Here is a 20140-nt window from a genome sequence, read left to right on the forward strand (position 1 = left end):
GGTGTAGTTTAAAGATCTTTCAGGTGTTTCTGGTGTACTAGAAGGGTAAGGAATCTCTGTTCCAGAGGTCGAATCCCATCGGCCTGAGCCTGAGTTAACTCCTGGGTGATGTGGTGGGTGGGGTGGGGAAGAAGGCCTGAGAACCAGAGGTCATTGTCCTGAGAGCCTGCAGAGGAGGGACAAGGATACCAGAACTTCATTTTTCTTCCCTTCCACCGACTCCCCTGGCCTCTTTTTTTTTTTTTTTTTTTTTTCCACTTTTTACTTTAAAGTAATTCTAGACTCCTAGGAAGTTTCAAAAGCAGTGCACAGTCAACAGAACTGAGTTTGGAACTAGTTGATTAGAGTGATGGAGGTTCCAGAAGCTGTGTCCTGGGAGCAAGGGCTGTGAGTGGTTTCATTAGGTATAGGCTGCTGGAGGGAACGTGCTTGTCCTGCGGTCCTCCCAGGACAGAGCAGGCTGGGGTGGGTGTTAGGAGGCCGACTTCAATTCAGGGAAGGCTGCGCTTCCGTCAAAGATACACCCAGAGGCATGAACCCTTCATTCATGAACTCATTCATGGACGTCATCCCAGCACTGTTCTGGGAGGCTGGATGACTTTCTGTATGGGACGGCCTAGAGCTGGGGTTCTCAATCTTTGTCAGATTGCTGAAGCTTGGAGGGTAGCCCAGCCTGAGGGAGCCAGCCCTGCCTGGTAGCCTTGAGCACTCCCTTGAAGAGATAAGTGACTTCGTGTCCTGTAATTCATGGTGCAGCCCACTGGGGTGCCAAGGGACCCTGTTTGGGAAGCTCAGCTCTAGAGACCGTCTCTGTTGTGATTGGAAGGCAGTGGGCCCAGCGCCGCATTCTGCTCTTGGTGTTACCCGCTGTGTACTCCATGACCTCCTGCAGGACGTGTTCTGGCCTTTGGGTTACTTTCCGTCCCCTCCTGCCACCACTTTCCCAGGTCGCCTGGGGCTGAAGGACGGAGCCAGGGTTCATGTCCGGAGCCTGTGCTCTTGACTGTTCAGAGGAGGTGGGCCATAAGGTTCCCTTCCATTCTGCCAGACTTCACTTCTTGGGATGGTGTCCCAGCTGGGGCCCTTGTTACAGACGCTCCCTGGTCTCAGCCCAGCCAGGTGCCCCTACCCTGAGACGTCTTGTGAGAACCTTTCCAGCTTCAAGCGATTGCTTCTCAGTCTAAGATCCCTGACTGTCAGTTTTTCCTTTCGGGATGTATTTCTTTCCTCTCTCTTGTCACCATTTGTCACCGTCTCCCAGAGTGGGGGTCGGGGACTCACTGTTTGCCTGTTTGAGCCGATCGCCCTTTCTCTCGTCCCCAAAATGTAATTGCAAAGAGCCTTAACAGTTTCCAAGTGATGAAAGCCCCATAAACCGATTAAAAAGGCCGTAATAAAACCGTCTCAAGTTATTTTCCGTAGCTGTAAACTATGTCCTTTGGTTTCTAATGACCCCCCCCCAAGAGATCGGGGTGATTTTTCTTTTCCACGTGGTCTGAAGCACCAGGAAGGGCTTCTTCCATCTGTCTGACCGCCTGCCCTGTGTTCTTTGCTTTTCAGACAATCCACGTTGCAATCGTCTGTGCCGGGTATAATGCCAGCCGCGACGTCGTCACCTTGGTCAAGTCCGTCCTGTTCCACAGGTAAGCGCGGCAGTGGTGCTCCGTGGGCTGATGCACGAGGCTTGGGCGCACGTCTCCTGTGTGTGTGACTCGTGCATGTGACCGCGGCCTGTAGGCCCCCTCAGGGATAGTGGGGTGCAGAAGAACATTTCTCATCAGTCATCAAAGCTGCTGTGAAAGTGTGATTTTTGTCTGAAACCTGGCAGAGAATTTTGTGTTAATAATGCTTAACAGCAAGAATGAGGTGCTGTTCCATGTTGTTGAGGACTGTAGGTCTTAGACCTAACGGGAGCTTCAGGGACGCTGCAGATTTGAGGCTTCCGTTCCTTTGCTGGCCTTCCCTTGCCTGGCGGTCACCAGACCCCATCCCTGCCGGCACCTGATGTCAGACTTCCAGCCACCAGAACCATAGAAACTAAGTTTCTGTAGTTTAAGCACCACCCCCTTCCCCCGCCATTCATGGTAGTCTGTTAGGACAGCTGTAGCAAACTCTTAAAGGTTGCTTACTCTAGTCCATCATAGCCTGTCCCACGTCTGGGCATTTCTAACCATCAGAAAGTCCTGCCTTAGATGAAGCCGAGATTTTCCAACCCGTAGCTGATGTCTGTGGGTCCTAGTGGATCCCCATGGAGACAGCCCTGCACAGGATGGGTTCCTCCTCCACCTGGAAGTGATTCTGCCTCTCCCAAGTCATCTCTTCCCCAAGTTAAACTCCTGTCATTTGCTTCTGCTTTTTGACAGGAACTTTCTTCTGTGTTTTCTCTGTTCAGCTTGATTGATATCTAGACCTGTTGGTGTATCCAGAATTGGGTTTGTAGTTCTAGCCAGTGTCTTTGGCTCTTTGCTAACATTCTTACCAAGGGTTTAGAGGAAGCTTATCCATGGCTGTAGCCAAGACCCAGGAAGTCCTGAGCAGTAGGAACAGTGGTGAAAAGCTCTTAGAGCTCAACGAAACAAAGATCAATGTGCAGTTATTGACGGTTGGTTCTGCCTTCTCTCCCAGACCCCCCCACCCAGCCCCTCTGTGATGCACTTGCAGGTTCTCCCTCTCATATTGTTAACTCCATCCCTTTGTCTTTACCCCTACTGTACCTGGCACGGGAGGTCTGCGCCTTCTCTCTCCTCCTCTTCCTTCCAGTCCCCACAGACCCGGCCTCTAGGGCCAGGTGATATTTCAGAAAGGCTCATCTGATGTCTTCAGACTTTTCACTGGCTTCTTGTCGTGGAGGGGAGAGAATCGAGCTTCTTGACCACGGGACACAGACCATCGGGACCTGCTGTTGTTCTCAGCATGCTTGCTCTCTCTTCCCCTTGCTGGGACTTGGCTCTCCAGCAACACTGACCTGCTTCTAGCTTCCACCGTCTCCTGGGTGTGCCCGGCCTGCTTCCCCGGTGCTGCTCTGTTTGTCCCTTGTCTCCCTCCTCCCTCCTCTTACCCAACTTCGCAAACTTCTTCTCCTTTTATCAGAAGGCCCACCTGTACCTGAAAGTCTGGGCTAGGGCTCCCCTTCTCCCAGCCCATAATGCCCTGCAGCTTTCTATCACGGCACTTAGTACATTGTCTTTTATTTATTCACGTTTGTCTGTTTAATAGAATATGGGAGTTGTGGGGACAGAAACCATGCCTTATGTTTCTATATTCTCCATATCTTAGGGATGGACTTCACAAGTGTCCGATGCCCAGTCAATGTTTACTTGTTTAACTAGTGAATCTGGGAAGCACCATTAATCAATATCCTGAAGATATATTTATTCCACCAGTTAACTAATAGATCTGGGTCAGACCTGGTGCCACACTCATGCCACTCTATACTGAGTGACTTTCAGCAGGTCCTTTTAACCCTTCAGACTTTAGTTCTTAGGTTATTTAACTTTTGCTGTGAATCTGTACACCCCAGAATTTAGTAGGTTGAGGACAAGATTTATTCACTCCGTTGTTTGTACTGAACTTATCCGGGCCGGTCTTTTCCGGGTGCCCTGCTGTGCTGATAGTCAGCAAGCAGATCCGCTCCCCTCCCAGGAATGGGGGGATTCCCTGCCTCCACCCCTCAAATCCAGAGTGGGGAAAGGAGAGAAATGAGTAATCACCAGGTCATAGAACAGTGTCAGCTAGTGGTAGGGGCTGTCCGTTCCCTCCTCTTAGCTCTGTGTGGCCGGCATCGGGATTCCAGCTGCACGTCGCAGGAGGGTATGGAAACATCGAATGAAGAATGACTAAGCGGGGCTCAACCTCATCTTCTGATTTAAAGTGAGAGGCTCTTTCTCTACCGCCATCGCCCCTATGCTGTTTTTAAGACTCCTTGTACGGGTTCTTGCAGCCTTCATGTAATGCTTGAAACCAGGCGTTTTGTCTGCGAACACTGAATTAGATGAGTGGTTCGCAACCTTTTTGTGTTTATTTCTTGCCACCACTAAAGAACTCTGGTCCCTCCTTGACTTGGTGGGGGTGGAGGAATGCCCCCTTTTTAGAAAAGGTATTTGCATGATTACAGATAGTCACTTGTGCTATTTTCAATTATGGCAAATTTTAAAGCCATAAAAACATTTGGTGTTGTTGGGCATAAATAGTATCACTGTTGCTTTTAGCTACAAATCAAATAATTTCAGTAGTTGCTGAAACCCTAAGGAATCCCATGGAGCATAAACTTTTACTCCTACAGTCACTGTGTAGCACAAAGATGTTACATTTAAAAAGTAGCAGTAGATTTATAATTGGCCACTGATGGCATATCCACACTTTCATGGAGACATTGGGGAGTTGAGAAGAAAGCAGATTCTTAGTATGCATTCGGAAAATTCTGCATGCCCCTTCAGGGACTACTTGATCTTGGTCCATGTGACCAGTTCAGTCCCTCCCATCCTTGAAATTCGACAGATGACCATGTCTGTGAATTGATGTGCTGGCGATCCTGACTTGAGATATCAAGACAAAAGGACTTTTGAAAGACTTTTCGCTCAGAAAGTCTGGCTATAAATAGCTTCAATGGTTCCGAAGCACGTTACGGGGATTAACCAATATGTGATTATAAAATGCTTTGGCAAATGAAGTACCTTTCTAATGCTAATAATAATAGAATAATAGTGGTAGGGTGCTTCTTTTGGCTTTCACTGTCAATTACAGCAATTAGATTTATTTTCCAGACAAGATTTTCAGCAACTTTTCATTTAAGGCTTGCTTTGTTACATCCAATCCTTTTTACTTCTGCAGTATACCTGGTGACAGTGGGCATGCTCTAGTTTAAAAGATTGTAAAAGAATGATACCCAGGTGCTCTTAACATACTCCTACCAGAACTGGAAATTGCCATAATCTTTTGGGAAAGAGATTTAATGGTGTCAATGCCCAAGACCTTGACCCTATATGACTACTTCAGGGACTCTGTCCTTGAAGGATAATCCAGACTATCAGAAACGCTTTTATGACACACTGTTTATCATCCTAAAAATTTGAATAATACTTAGAAAACAGTAAGGCTAAGTAGTGGAACAGCCTTTTTTTTTTTTTTTTTAAGATTTTATTTATTTATTTGACAGAGATCACAAACAGACAGAGAGGCAGGCAGAGAGAGACAGAGAGAGAGGAGGAAGCAGGCTCCCTGGCTGAGCAGAGCCCGATGCAGGGCTTGACCCCAGCATCCTGGGATCATGACCTGAGCCAAAGGCAGAGGCTTTAACCCACTGAGCCACCCAGGCACCCCGGAACAGCCTTTTGTAGTAAGCCATGTTCTTGGTTTGTATGTCTGAATGCGGACAAATTATATTTTCTATTTTACGATGTAAGGGACAACATAGTTGAAAACACATGCATGGCATTATCCCACTATGTAAGCACAGGCCGTGTGAACACGGTCAAAATACCAGTGGCAGAAAAACTGGCAGAGACCGTATTTAGAAATGGAGTTCTTTGTGTTGTGTGGGGAGAAGGAGAAATAAAGGTGAACTTGTTTCTGTCTCCTCTTGACGTGTGGTTTTGGTCATCTCATTACACAAGCTCTGCGATGAAGGAAAAGGGTAGGTGAGAAAAACTAAATACAAAAATACATGTGAACGAGGGTTTACGTCATAGAAAATAGCACAGTATATGCCTGTGTGCCCTCTATGGAAGGATGTTTAAAGAAAAATTGGGGGGGGGCATAACTCCAACTGCCAATAGCAAATCAACTGGGAAGCATAGTTCCTCTTCAAGGAAACGGAGCTTTTTAGTGAACAGAGGAAAAAATAAAATTACTTAGCAGCTAGGTGTTTACCTCCTGGGCAGGAAGGTAGGCCAGCTTGTAAAAATTTAATATTTGTTTGCGACGATGATCATCTTATTCTCACACTCCGCAGCCCTGTTGGCAGGAAGAAGCTGGGTGATTTGCCTTACTTTGCACATCAAGCAGCTGGGTTTTTTGATTGTTTGTTTTTTTAAACTTCACTTTTGCCCCTGCAGAACACGGAGGATAAAACAGCGTATTTGTGCCTAGCATCTGCCTCTAATTGTGTTATTGCTTATTCAGGCTTCAACTTATTGAAGAAGCCGTTTCTAGATTGTGATGGGAAGAACCTAGGATTTGAATAAAACAGACAAACAGAGATAGGCTCTGATTCTGGTCTTACCATCTGTGAGCTGGGTGACCCTAGTGACGTCTCTGTACTTTCTAGAGCTTTGGTTTGTCCCCTAACCTCTCTGTCCCCTAACCTCTGACTGTCATCAGAGATAATCTGTGTGAGACATTTCTCTGTTTTGTGTATTGAACAAATACGAACCTAGCTGTCTATTCTAAGTGTTTTTCAGATATTAATGCATTTCAGATATTAATGCATTTCATGCTTCCATGACTCCATGAGGTGAGAACTATAATTATCCCCATTTTACAGACAATGAAGCTGAGAATCCATAGATTAAGTTGTAGCTCAGGGTTGCAGAGAGGATGTTAGAGCTGGCTTTGTATCAAGTCTAACTTGAGAATCTGAGCTCTCCATTGTAAAAAGTTACTATTTTGGGCACCTGGGTGGTTCAGTGGGTTAAGCCTCTGCCTTCGGCTCAGGTTTTGATCTCGGGGTCCTGGGATCAAACCCCACTCAGGCTGTCTGCTCAGCAGGGAGCCTGCTTTCTATTCCCTCCCCCCCCCCCCCCCCCCCCGCCTACTTGTGATCTCTGTCAAATAAATAAATAAAATCTTTAAAAAAAAAAAGTCACTATTTTGAGTATCATTATTATTTTTTCTATTTTGAGTCATCGTTCGGGGTGACCCAGTAGAGAATTGGTATCATTACTGGGATTTCTGTCGTCATCTCTTCATCCCTCCTCCAAACTATGTATTTTTGAGGTGCTGAGCATGAAGGAAATAGTGGTTTTAAAGGCTTGGGAGGGGGGCGCCTGGTTGGCTCTGTCGGTTGAGCCTCCGACTCTTGATCTCACCTCTGGTCTTGATCTTAGCTCTGATCTTGATCTCAGGGTCATGAGTTCAAACCCTCACTGGGCTCCACACAGGGTGTGGAGTCTACTTTAAATAAAATAAAGGCTTGGACATTAATGTTCTAGGAGGACTTAGGAAAAAAGTATGGAGTAAAGGAATTTGTGACTGTGAAGTGGGTAAGTTCATTCGTGTGATTGTGGTGATTAATTCACAGTAAAAACATATATAGATATATCCCCTTAAATGTTTATAATATATTTAATGTGTACCTTAAATTTATACAGTTTTTGGCAATTACACCTCAGTAAAGTTAGGGAAAAGCGAAGGTGCCGTGGGCATGTGATGTCTTTGAACAGGTAAGGAGGGCATCTATGCGATTTGGTCCTGCAGGTACATAAGACCAAAGACAACTGTTCTGTGTAGTTCAGATACCAGCGTCCCGTAGGCCATCGTGTTTGATCTTCATGCCAGTCTGGTACAGTACATGCCCTTATCCCCACAAATGGATGAGGAAACTGAGGCTCACAGAGGTTCAATAGCTTGTTCAAGGTCACAGGGGAGTCCTTGATACTCCTGGGATTCTAACCTTGGCTCTCTCAAAGCCTGGAGGCCTTTTGATTGATTGATTGATTTTTGAAAGTTGCTCTGTTCTTCCCCCATGGAAAGCTTTTCTGCTGTGATACTCACTTGTCCTTGAATCTTCCCACATTATCGGTGCCACTTGTCCTCCCTCAAACCAAGAGCTCACACCAAAAAACCCTCCTTCTGGCCGCTGTGTTTTTCTGCAGTGAGTTCTATTAAATCTCTAAGTGTAACAGATTCACTGAGCATTGGAGGTGCTGTCACAGCCTCTTTCTTTTTCTAAAATTGCAGTTCCATTGTAAACTTAATAATTAAGGATTATTTCAGCTCAGATGTCCCTGTATATTTTAATAAAAGCAGACCCTGGATTGCCCTGTAGGGGCTGTGGCACATTCCTGACAAGATAAGAAAGGAAAAGCAGGGAGAAAGCTGGGGTTTAATCATCTTTGCTCTCTGTATTACCATATTTATTGCATCCCAACCTGGAACAGGGGAGCAGTTAAGGAAACCAGAGGCAGCAGGAGCATCGCTCATTATGAGCAAAGTCTGCAGGCTCTTCCGAAGATAAAACATGCACTTGCCTCTTTCTTTGTTGTCAAAGTGTGATCTGGTCTGAATATAGACCAGACTTAATGTCTGTATTGTTCAGACCCCGGCAGGCTACGGGGCACCTGTTGTATATGAAGGTGTGCTGGCCCGCTCACGTAGAAGCCTTTTCTCTTGGGCTTAAAGCCGCGCTCCCAAAATGCATATAATTGGTGACTGGTATAAAAGACTATTTTAGGTGTTGTACAGAAATAAAATTAAATAACATCAAATCCTGTATCGAGAAAATTATCTTTTTTTTTTTTTTTCTTCCCGTGAACAAGAAGAAATTCTGAAGATGTTTTTATCCCTCCCCTGGTGCGGTTCAGTTGGTGTAAATATGTCCGTAACATCTGTCTCTCGCCTGCTAATCTCCCTGTGAACAGAAGAGAATAGGTGGGAAGCTCTTGGCCTTTGGCTGATTTTGGAATCATTAAAACTATTTCTTACCTTCCCGAGCGAGGAAGTGATTTTAAAAAGAAGACTCAGAAGTCACACATGGAGGATGAAATAGCCTCGCAGTTAGCTCTGAGTTCTGAGCTAGAGGACGTTTTCTCAAACGCGGGCCTGGTAGGATGTCCTTTCACATGTGGGCACAGTCAGGCTCTTTTCTGTCCTTATTAGTGGGGTTTCCCTTCCAGTAGAAGCCAGCCTTGACGGCGGCCGGCCTTCCCAACATTGCGGACCATTCGCTGTACAGCGCAGCTCCCCAGGCAACGGAGCCCAGAAACCCCTGAGCAGACCGGGTCTCTTCCGTCCCCCAAACGCACAGGCCACTTCCCAGCTCCGGCAAATGAGTGAGCATTGGAATTTAATTCACATTCTGTAACAATCACTCTTCACATGTGTGCAGTCTGTTGGTTTTTAGTATTTGCGGACTTGCCCAACCCTCACTGCTCCCTGATGTTAGACCGTTTTCATCACCTCACTAAGAACCCCGTTGTATCCATGAGGAGTCGCTCCCCATTTCCCCCTTCTTCCATCCTCTGGCAGCCTCCCTCATCTTTCTGATCCTGTAGATTTGATTATTCAGGACATTTCATATAATGGAGTCTTACACAGTTTAGTCTTTCGTGATGGCTTCTTTCGCCGGGCACCATGTTTTCAAGGTCCGTCCGCTTCGTGGCAGGTGGCGGTGTTTCATTTATTCGTGTCACCGGTAATACTCCAGCGCCTGGCTTGACTGCGTTTTGTTTATCCACTCATCACGTGGTGGTCACTGGGGTTGTTTCCATTTCTTGGCAGTTACGGATAATGCTCCTGTGAAGGTTTGGGAGCAAGCTTTGCTGTCCGACTAGGAATGGGACTCCCGAGGAGCTCAACAGTGGTGACTTTTTTTACACTCAATTTTAGAAGAAACCCCCAGGACCAGTTTCCAAAAGCGGCTACATCATCTTTCAATTGCACAAGTAGCAAGCAAGGGCTCCAGTCTCCCCACATCCTCACCAACACTTGTTGTCGTCTTAGTTTAGCCACTTCAGTGGCTGTGAAGTGCTCCTTTTTGGTTCTGATTGGCCTTTCCTCATGCCTGATGTTGCTGATCATCTTTTCTTGTACTTACTGGCCGTCTGTATATCCTCTTTGAGAAATGGCTGTTCAAATCCTTTGCTTAGTTTTTTTTTTTTTTTTAAGATTTATTAATTTTAGAGTAAGAACTGTGCGACTGGGGGAAGAGAACCATCGAGTAGACTCCGTTGAGCATGGAGCCCAATGTGGGGCTCGATTTCACGATCTGTGAGATCATGACGTAAGCTGAAGCCAAAAGTCAGATGCTTAACTGACTGAGCCACCTAGGCGCCCCGCCTTTGCCCAGTTTTTAATTAGCTTACTTGTCTTTTTATTGTTTGAGATGTAAAAGATCTTTATGTATTAAGGTTACAGTCCCCTTATCAGATAAATCCTTTGCAAATATTTTCTCCGATTCTGAGGTTATCTTTTCTGTTTTCTTGATGGTATCCTTTGAAACATAAATGTTTTTAATTTTGATGAAAACCAGTTTATATTTTCTTTTATGGTTTGTGCTTTGGGCTTTGTGCCTAAGAGACATCGCCAACCCAACGCTAAAAGTTTTACTCCCACATTTTACCAAAGTGCCTTTACTCGTAACACCGGGTAACTGTGTTAGGCAGGTTATTAACTTGTCATATAATTATTAACTTGTCTGTTTATTTATTCTTTCAATAAATGATTACTGGGTGGTTATATCTACAAGGGACTAGTGAAATCTGGAGATAAGGTTATTCACAAAACACGATTCCAGTGCTAAGACTCCTTCTAGCAGGGAACAGAGATGTGAATTGTCTGTAGACGATAGCATCCCCCTGTGTTTTGAGCCTGGAAATCTGTGGGAGGCACAGGTAAGGGCATGTGACCCAGTGCAATGGCTTCCTCAACGCCATGGTGTCTAAATTGACCAGGGAAGACTGGACACAGTTAGCAAGGCAATGTGAAGGTGGTCCTGCTCCGGAGAGAGACAGCACACACACAAGCCTGCGGGAAAATTTGATTAATCTCTGACATTGCACCCATGGTTAGGCACTGGCCAAGCACTGGGGTTGTGGATAGAGAAAACAAGAGGACAGGTGCATTGTCAAAGTAGAGACTCTCTGCCCTACACAGGTCACATTCTAGGAGCGGGCAGGAGATAGACCTTCAGATGAATTATAGAGATTACCAATACTAAGAAGTGCTAAGAAGAACCAAACAGGGCAGCACCGTGGGGGAGCCATAGGGAGGGCACTTTGCGTGGAGCGGCCATGGAGGGCCTCCCTGAGGAAGTGGCCCTTTATTCCTCAGGAAGGAGAGGAATTTGGTCACATGCAGGTCTGGGGAAGAGAATGTTGGAGTGCAGGTTGGCTGGAGGAGGGAGGAGGAAGACATGAGTTTGGAGAGGTGGACAGGGTGAGATTATCAAAGATCCTGTTAGCTCCATGAAGGAGGCTGGACTTTACCCATCATACATTGAGCAGGGGATTGCGTGATCATTTTGGAGGGAGTTCAGGGCTCACAGGACAGAGGATCTGTTGGTGGAAGCCAGCTCAGAGACAGGGGGAGAAGGGGTAAATATATTCATGAGGTCTCACCAGAGAGCAGATACACTCATTGTGCTAACATTTATTAAGTCCATATTCCTTGTGGATCACCGTTCCAAGTGCTTCATACATTTTAACTCAATCTGATTGTAACAACCCCATTTTGCAGATTCTGAAACTGAGACTCCAGAACTACCATGCTTGCCCTATGTCATATCGTTAGTTCATTGACAAACAAGAGAAGCAGCAGCCAGGCAATTTGGCTTCAGAGACCTGTTTGTACTCACCAGACTAAGCAGCCTCTCAGGGCAGGGGATTAATTAGCTGGGGAGGGAGCCCTGGTCATGCTCCTGTTTCTAGCTTGTGAGGCTGGACAAACGGTGTGCCCTTAACCTTGGCAGGGAATTCGGGAGGACGGACATGTGTTCGGGCCCCTATTTATCATGCCTGGGGTGGTTTTGGGGGCTGGGCTACACCAGCGGATGACAGACCAATGTCTGTCCCCATGGCGTTTACATTCTTGAGGAGAGACAGGTTACTAAGCAGCCCCACACATTCTTAGTCAACCTGGGGTTAGAAGAGTTGTAAGTAGGTCCTCTTGATTCTCAGTGGCCCGTGGGCACGAGGCTACGACCATCCCATTGGTGGTTGGATTTCTAGATCAAAACTTGAGGGGAACATTCTGGCTTACACAGAAACTTGAAGCAAAGTAGTCTGGGCAGTGTTTTCCAGTGTTTTTGTTGTGGGCCCGAGAGGGGCCATTGACAGGACCCACCTTCTCATGGTGATGCCCAAAGTGGAGGTTAGCAGAGCTGTTCTGGATATTCTGCCTCACAGCAGTGAGATCAAGCTGCAGTGAGTCGTTGAGACTGTCCATGAAGTGGCAGGGTCTTAGTGGTCCCCTGTGCCGGGGGTCTGGTGTGTCAGCTGATCGAGCGTTTTCCTATTCTTCTGATGAGGCACACGGACTCCTTTGACAAAGCAAACAGCTTAGTTTTTCCCTAGAGATGAGCTAAGCGTTTCTCTGGATGCCCCATTCTGGGGAGATGCTTGAAATAGACCAGAGCAAGGGCTTGTAAGGGGAAAGCCTCACACACATGCCGGCAGCATCCTCCTCCGTGGGCCTTTTCCTCTTTCCATGCTGGTCCATCTTCTGCTCTGTAGTTAGATGAACGTCCCAAATTACAACTTTGATCTCCTTCCTGCTCAGCACCCAGATCTCATCTGGCTCTCTTTTTCTTAGTTAATGAAAGTCGTGCATCTTAAGAAGTCACTCACTCTGGCCTTGCCTGCTGTTAGGACTTTGACTTTTTCTTTTTATTCTCCTGATTCCTGGCATGCAGTAGGTGTCCAATAAATGTACCTGTATGATCCACCCAAAGAACACTGCTGTTCTTCTTAGACATGCTGTGTACTTTCCTGCCTCTGTTCCTTCCCTTCTTCCATCACATCCTGCACGATACCTTCCTCCATCTTCCCATCTCCTCTCATCCAAGGGTCTGGTTTAATTGCCACATAGTATGTGCAGACATCCTAGACTCTGCACTGTCGAGAAGCCACCTCTTGCACCCCTGTGACTTTGTGCATGTCCTTGCAGAGCCGTCCTGTACAGTTGTGCAGGTTGTTCACCATCCAACTCAGGGGTACCCTTCACTTACTGTCCATTTCAGTCTGTTTTAGATGGCTCTCCGGGAGGTGTGCCATTCCCAAACTTTGCAGTCACGTGAGGTGGCCCAGTGTTAGGGCACACCCATGTTCCAGTGTTTGTGTAGTTATTTGCATTCTCTCCGTGTTTCTGCCAGATTGATAGCTGCACCAAGAGAGGAAAGTGCCAGCTCCGAAAGTGCCAGCTCCTGCGTCACCTAAACCCCCCTCATGCCTCTGATGTACTTACTGCTTCATAGCTCTTTGTTGCATATTTCTTCATTCAACTCATTTTTTTTTTTTTTATGGATGGAGGAACTAATTGAAATTACTTCATTTGAAGCGTAATGCAAAGCAGTCAAGAAAATCACAGTTTCCTAAGTTAGCACTGACAGTGGTTATCCTGATCTGCTCGGGCTGCTATAACAAAATACCTCAACTGGGGGGCCTCATAGACCACAGAAACTTATTCCTCACAGACCTGGAGATTGGGAAGTCTGGGATCATGACATCAGCATGGTCTGATGGTGGGGGGAGAGGAGGGACTGCTTTCTGGTGACAGACTGCCAGCTTCTCTCTGTGTCCTTCTATGATGGAGGGAGGGTGGGAGCTTTCTAGAGAAAAGAGCCTTTTTTCTAAGGATACCGATCCCTTTCAGGAGGCTTCCACCCTCATGATCTAATCACTTCCCAAAGGCCCCACTTCCTGATACCATCACCTGAGGGGTTAGGATTTGACCTATGAGTTTGAGTGGGGGCAGGGCACAGACGTTCAGACCACACCGGTGGTTCCCATACATTAAAATCCTACACACCAGGCACTTCATGTTGTATCACGGAATCCTTACCGCGCAGTACTGTTTACCTCCTGTTAATGTTCCTGATATGAAGATCAATAAATTGAGGCCTCAGAAGACGAATGAGCTGCTTGTGGTCACTCGGTTAGCAGTTACGCAGCCAGGGCTCCGACCCAGACGTTCTGAAGCAGCGAGCCGCCTGCTCTGCCCCACTGAGGCAGAGAACGGTGACGTTAGTGGGGGCCTAGAAGGAGGGGCTTTGGTCTCCTTTTCCTGTTGCACAAGTGTTTCTTGAGCACCTGTTACATGCCAGGCTCTCTTCTGGGCACCAGGGATGGAGATGAGAACATGGTTTCTGTCCTCAGAGACCTCACAGTAGAGACAAGGAGCCACGTGTTTGAAAACGTGTCATGGTATCATGCTACAAATGGTGGGCAGGTGTGGGGGCACCTGGGTAGCTCAGTGTCGGACTCTTGGTCTCAGCTCAGGTTGTGAGTTCAAGGCCCACTGAGCTCCAGGCTGGGTGTGGAGCCTACTTTAAAAGAGAGAGAGAGAAAGAAAGAAAGAAAAAGAAAGAAAAGAAAGGGTATTCATGTTTTTCATAGGAGATGCCAAGTTAGCAGGAAAAAGGGGCCAGGATGAGCTCAAAGAAGGTGTCTGGGAGGAGCTAACTTGAGAAGGGAAGTCTGAAGAGGAATAGGAACTATGCGAACTCTATGCTGGGCAGTGAGTAACCTCTGGAGAGCACGCACACGGGAAGACAGAGACAGGCGCACAGCGTGATCATGTTGGAATATACGTAGCTTGGTCTGTTTGGTATTGTCACTCTGTGTCTAAAATTATGCATTCCTCCATTGTGGGTATGCAAATTGGCAGTTATAAAGGCTTTCCTTGGTCCATTCTCGATGCATAAGACTCCACTGTGGCTCCTGTGGGGGGTGGGGAGGCTTGGTGGTGTCAGTTCCGGGCCAGAGGCCAGTGACTCTGACCCTTCAGGTAAGTCACTGGCTGATTAGTACACAACCACTAATCGTCACTCAGGCCAACCAGTAGCTTCTTACAGGGAGGCTTCTAATAGGGCTTCCAAGGAACCTGTGCCCCTTCCCTTGAATAGAGATAGCTTAATGGGGGAATTTGCAGTGTTCAGCCATTGGGTCCCACGGAGAAATTCTGCAGTCCTGACTGTGTCTTCTATTTATTTATCCTGTTTCTCAGCCTTGAGCACCTGTCATGTGTATGGTGGGTTAGCCTTCGTTGTTGATTGCCTTCAGGTTTAGACTGATCCACTCAGCTCCTCCTGGCTTTGCCACCCTCACCTTAAACTTGGTGCTTCCAATCCCAAACCCCTCATCTTCCTCCATTGTGCTGCTTTTCCTCTCGCCTCCCCTGTCCTAGAGACATCACCACCACCGCAGGAGCCGCAGTGTCCCCTTCTGCTGCTTCTGTTTCATTTTCCCCCTTATCTAAGATCTCTTTTCCTGAAATCCCGCTAGGTGGTTCTGCCTCCGACATGGCCTTAGATCAGATCCTCATTTCACATTCCGCGAGTCTCATCTTCCACCTGATGTGTGCGCCTCTGCTCGCCTGATCTGTCCGCTGTCCATCCCTCACCCATCCGTTCGGTCCTTTTATAGAGCTCCTCCCGCATTCTCGGCACAGAGCTAGATTACGAGGTGACACCCCGGAGCATGGCTGGCATGGTCCTTGACCTCCCCGAGCTCACAGTTAAGTGTGGATCTAGATAGGACAACAAGCGATCAAAACCGACGGGTGGGTCCATGGTGCTGCGATGACCCTCTATTAGGAAGGACCCCTGAGCCAGGCATGGGTAGTCAGGGAAGGACTCTAGGGGAAAATGATGGCAGACCTCAGAACTAGGAGCTGAGTAAGAGATAGATGCCGGCTGCAGAGAGTGAAGGGTGGGAGGAGAGGGGGCCAGGTCATGAGATCTGTAAGGGCAGCAGTGGTTATCTTACCTCGTCCCCGGCATCCTGCTCATCTCCCAGCAAGTAGTAGGTGCTCAGTGAGTCCTTACCAAATGAGCAAATGCAAGGTCACTTACAGAGCAAGTTGAAGATGCGAAGTCTCAGGTGAAGAGTGGGCGTGGGAAGCCAAAAGAGGGTCTGTATCTCAAGAACAGGGCTGGGGAGAGGCTCAGGAGGCTGAAAGCTAAGAGGTGAGCCATGTTGCTCCCCACGCCTCGCTGATGAAGTCAGGACTGTTTACTTGGGTGTTTGCTGCTTTCTGCACTCTCTCCTCTCCTCCTCCGCTGCTCTGACCCTAGAGTCCCAGCTAACCACTTCTCCCCACCCGCTGCCGGCTCGCCCTGGGCTCAGGCTGTAGAATCCCATTACTCTCCTTGCATTGTGTCCGCTTTCCCTTTGCTTCCTGTCAAATTCCTGTATCTTTTAAGACACAGCTTCCCCAGCTCCTCCACGTCCTCCTGACCCAGTCAGAATTAACCCCCTTTTTTCCCTTTACTCCCAAAGAGCATTGTGTTGTGTTATGATTGTTATCAACATTATGTTGATAACATAAAATTACGTGTTTATATCACACCGTGGGTCCTCTGTCCCTCTAACGAGCATGAGCTCCCTAAGGTCATGAGAACCAGGTCATTTGCATCTCTAGATTTCCCAGAGACACTCATTTGTGATATTATAGTTGATGCTATTATTTCTGCTGGCTCGGTAGTATATATCATAGAAGAAGGCATATCTGCTGTTTATGGTCCTGTGTTCATTTTTGATAGGCATTATATATTAAACTTATCTAATTGACACGGTAGCCTGATAAAGAGATTTTTCTCAACATTTTGCAGAATGAAGCAGCAACAGTGGGAGGGAGAAATAACATGTCCCAAATCCCCACTAATAAATGTCACAACTGGGATTTGGGTCCATTTCCATTTGATTCCAGAAGCTTTGCCCTGGTGTAATGCTGCCTGGTACTTTGGGTGCTCCCCCAGTAACGGCTGGTTGAGGTGAGCCAATAAAAGCTGTAGGAATATTCAAAGTGAGGGCAAGCTGGTGCTCAGTGATGGGGGGTCCCCAGTGATGCCATCTTGGGTGCCTGGGTTTCTTTGGGGAAGAATAAGTAGAAAACAGAACTCTGTACCATGCTGTAGGAGAAGTATCTTGTCTGTTGCATTCAGCTGGTCTGAAGACTTAATTCTCTGTCCTTGTGCTCCTGAAACTAATGCCCAAACGTGTAGGTGGTAGAAATAAAGGGTTGACCACGTTGTTTCATAGGCTCTGTTGAAGGTTTTTAGAGACACAAATATGCTAGTAACAGGTTCGGTGGTTGGCTTAAATGGAGTGTTACCAACGATTTGACCCTGTTGAAATCCTCCGGTGGGATAAGATGCCTGCTCTCCCTTTCGGCTCTGGCATCCTGGTTACCAGCAAGCATTGGGTTGGTAACGTGCATGACATCCTTTCACAGGTGCTCTTCGAAACTGACCACGTGGGGCGCCTGGGTGGCTCAGTGGGTTAAAGCCTCTGCCTTCGGCTCGGGTCATGATCCCAGAGTCCTGGGATCGAGCCCCACGTTGGGTTCTCTGCTCAGCAGGGAGCCTGCTTCCTCCTCTCTCTCTGCCTGACTCTCTGCCTACTTGTGATTTCTGTCTGTCAAATAAATAAATAAAATCTTAAAAAAAAAAAAAGAAAAAGAAAGAAAGAAACTGACCCCGTGTTACAAATTGGTAAGAATGTGGGTTTGCATCTGGAACTCCCTCGCTTGTCCCTCCTGACTCCTCTTCCGCCCACTTCTCACAGGCGGAACCCCCTGCATTTCCACCTCATTGCCGATTCCATCGCGGAGCAGATCCTGGCGACGCTCTTCCAGACCTGGATGGTGCCTGCCGTGCGCGTGGACTTCTACAATGCAGATGAGCTCAAGGTATGGGCAGCGAGGTTGCCTCCCCGAGCTCCTCGAGCTGGATGCTTTTCTTGGCTTTGGTCCTGTAGACTGGAAGTGGCAGCAATCTCAGCTTTCAGCTGGGAATGGCCAGGCTGTTTGCCACCCAGATCTGATGTTACTCTGGAAGGCATCCAAGGGGCCACTTCCTCAGGACAGAGTGCATGCTGGTCTGGGCGGTTCTGGCCACCAAGGCTTTCTTTAGAGGGGGAGGCCATTGGCCTGATACGCATCTGAAAGAGGTCTGCAGTGGCTTTGCTACCCAGGGAGCTCAGTACTGAATTCAGCGTCAGAGGGGCCTGGGTTTTAATTTGTTGTATTGTCATTTACTCATCTTAAGATACAAAGTAGTTAATCTACACCTTTGTTGTATCTTTTTTCTCATCAGTAAACAGGTGATTATAATACCAAGCTCATGGGATAATGAGCAGGCAGAAGTGAGAGGATATATGTGAATGTGCTTTAAAAGATTATACTGAGTAAATACTAAACGTTGTTTTGGAGTAGAAGGTTTCACCGAATGAGACTCATTTGATCATACCATTTCCTCGCCTAAAATATATCTGTAGTGCCACATTGCCTGGATCAGGGTTGAGATCACAGTCTCAAGAAGTCCTCCTTCTGGTTCTTGACTCTTCCCATCTCATCTGGGTCCTTCCTGGAAAGTCGTTCTGTTACTGAGCCCTAGAAAACCACCTCCGGTCTCTGCTCTCTCTCTCCTCCGTTTGAGGCTTTGCTTATGCTTTTCCTTCTAGCGAACACACCCTTCCACCTACTTTGTCATCGCTCCTATTCAAGGACTCTGCTGCATTGCACTTCCTCTGAGAACCTCCCTGACCTTTCCAGGAAAGAGGAGATCTTTGTCTGTCTACTGCTTTAGTTTAGAACCTTTTTTAATGGGAGAGGGGGGAGGGAGCACATCTCGCTCTTCTGATTGCTGGTGCACAGTTGGTCCCCTGTAATGCTTATGGATTTAACAAATGGCTGTTGTTAGAGGAACATGTAACTTTGCAGAAATATGTTGATGGTGTATCTCCAATCACCTTGGGAAGGACTAAACACCTAGGCATGAGGCTGATTCTAGCAAATTGCTTGTTCCAAATCTCATAAAGCCATTATCTTTTCATTTCAGAGCCATAACATTTTAAATAGATCACAGAGATGCCGGCCGGAGTTTCTGATTTTCCCATATTTCAGACTCTGAGGTTGATCGAGATGTTCAGAATTTAGCATTTGGGGATTGTCGTGGTAATTTGTGTGCCATTCCAATCTATTCTGAGCTAAAATTGATTAACACTCTTAAAAGGGAAAAACAAAATTTAGCAAATTGCTACACTAATTAAGGTGAAAGCAAGCCTCTCTGTCTCCCAGGGTCTCAGCGCCAACACAGTAGGGAAAAGCAACGGGAAGGGGAGGCGCAGCACCCGGCATGTGGGACCCTTCTGCCTCCTTCCTCACTCTCCTTTTTTGGGCAATCCTGTGTCCTGCCCCTTGCATGCCTGCAGCCTCTACTTTTTTAAGAAAACACAGAAGTGGTTCAGCAGAACCCCAAGTTCACTTCCTGGCTTGCCATTGAGAAGCCATCTGATCTGGGCTCTGAGCCTTCACTGCAACATGTGTTCAGTGGGTGACATGATGACAGCCACCAAGGCAGGGACTAAACTGAGTAACTCCCGTGAAGGCCCAGCAGCATCTGAAAGGCAGCAGGTCTTTGAAAATGCCCCACTCCCCTTTGTAACCAAGGCAACATAGTATTAAAATGCTCTTAGGGCGCCTTGGGCGGCTCAGTTGGTGAAGTGTCTGCCTTCAGCTCAGGTTGTGATCTTGGGGTCCTGGGATTGAGCCCTGTAATTAGGCCCCCTGCTCATTGGGGAGCCTGCTTCTCCCTCTACCCCTGCTTGTGTGCATGCATTCTTTCTCTCTCTCTTTCTCTTGCTCTCTCTCTCTAATCAATCAATCAGTCCATCATCAGTCTTTTAAAAAACGCCCTTGAAATCCACGGACAGTTGGGAGACTGAAGGAGTAAGGCACCCAGGGCTATAATCTGCTCCGTGGAACCCTGGGTCTTCCCTTGAGGTCTTGCCGGGCACTGGGTGGGGAGGCAGAGGGATGGGTGCTCAGACTCTGACATGCCCACTTTCATCCAGGAAGACCAGCTGTTCGTTATTTTATGTCCTGGATTTTTATCCATTCAAATGGGAGATTTCATGGCTTTAAAAAAATAAGAAAAAATACAGTCAGATGTGTTCTAAAGGATATTGTCTCCAGGGTCCCATCCTCTAATGTGACCTTTGCTACTGACCACCCCCTTCAGGGTCCCGAATACCTGCATCTCATTTCCCTATCAGTGAAACACCCGTATCGTGCCATCTTGTGTCCCTTAAGACTCTCATCAGAATCCTGTAAGGACAGTGAGTAGGAAAGCATTTTGTAAACACGATGTTGCCATACTTGATGGTCACAGCAGTGATGACTGATACAGAATCCAGCTGCGCAAACCCCAAACCACGATCCGCCCAGCTGCCACGGCCAGAGCCTCTCCTGGTTGTATCCCTGCCGT

At 47.3% G+C, this 20140-nt stretch overlaps 1 protein-coding gene across 3 annotated transcripts in view; it reads left to right on the forward strand.

Annotated features, from left to right (window-relative positions):
* The window catches only part of LARGE1 (LARGE xylosyl- and glucuronyltransferase 1), a 527449-nt gene that overhangs the window by 246689 nt on the left and 260620 nt on the right, over nucleotides 1-20140 (forward strand). For all 3 annotated transcript variants that reach the window (XM_032346463.1, XM_032346461.1, XM_032346462.1), the window contains exons 4-5: nucleotides 1561-1643; nucleotides 17439-17562. In XM_032346463.1, coding sequence (XP_032202354.1) covers nucleotides 1561-1643; nucleotides 17439-17562 — 207 coding nt within the window. The remainder of the gene's footprint in view (nucleotides 1-1560; nucleotides 1644-17438; nucleotides 17563-20140) is intronic.

The sequence above is a fragment of the Mustela erminea genome, chromosome 6 (assembly GCF_009829155.1).
Source record: "Mustela erminea isolate mMusErm1 chromosome 6, mMusErm1.Pri, whole genome shotgun sequence".
NCBI lineage: Eukaryota > Metazoa > Chordata > Mammalia > Carnivora > Mustelidae > Mustela > Mustela erminea.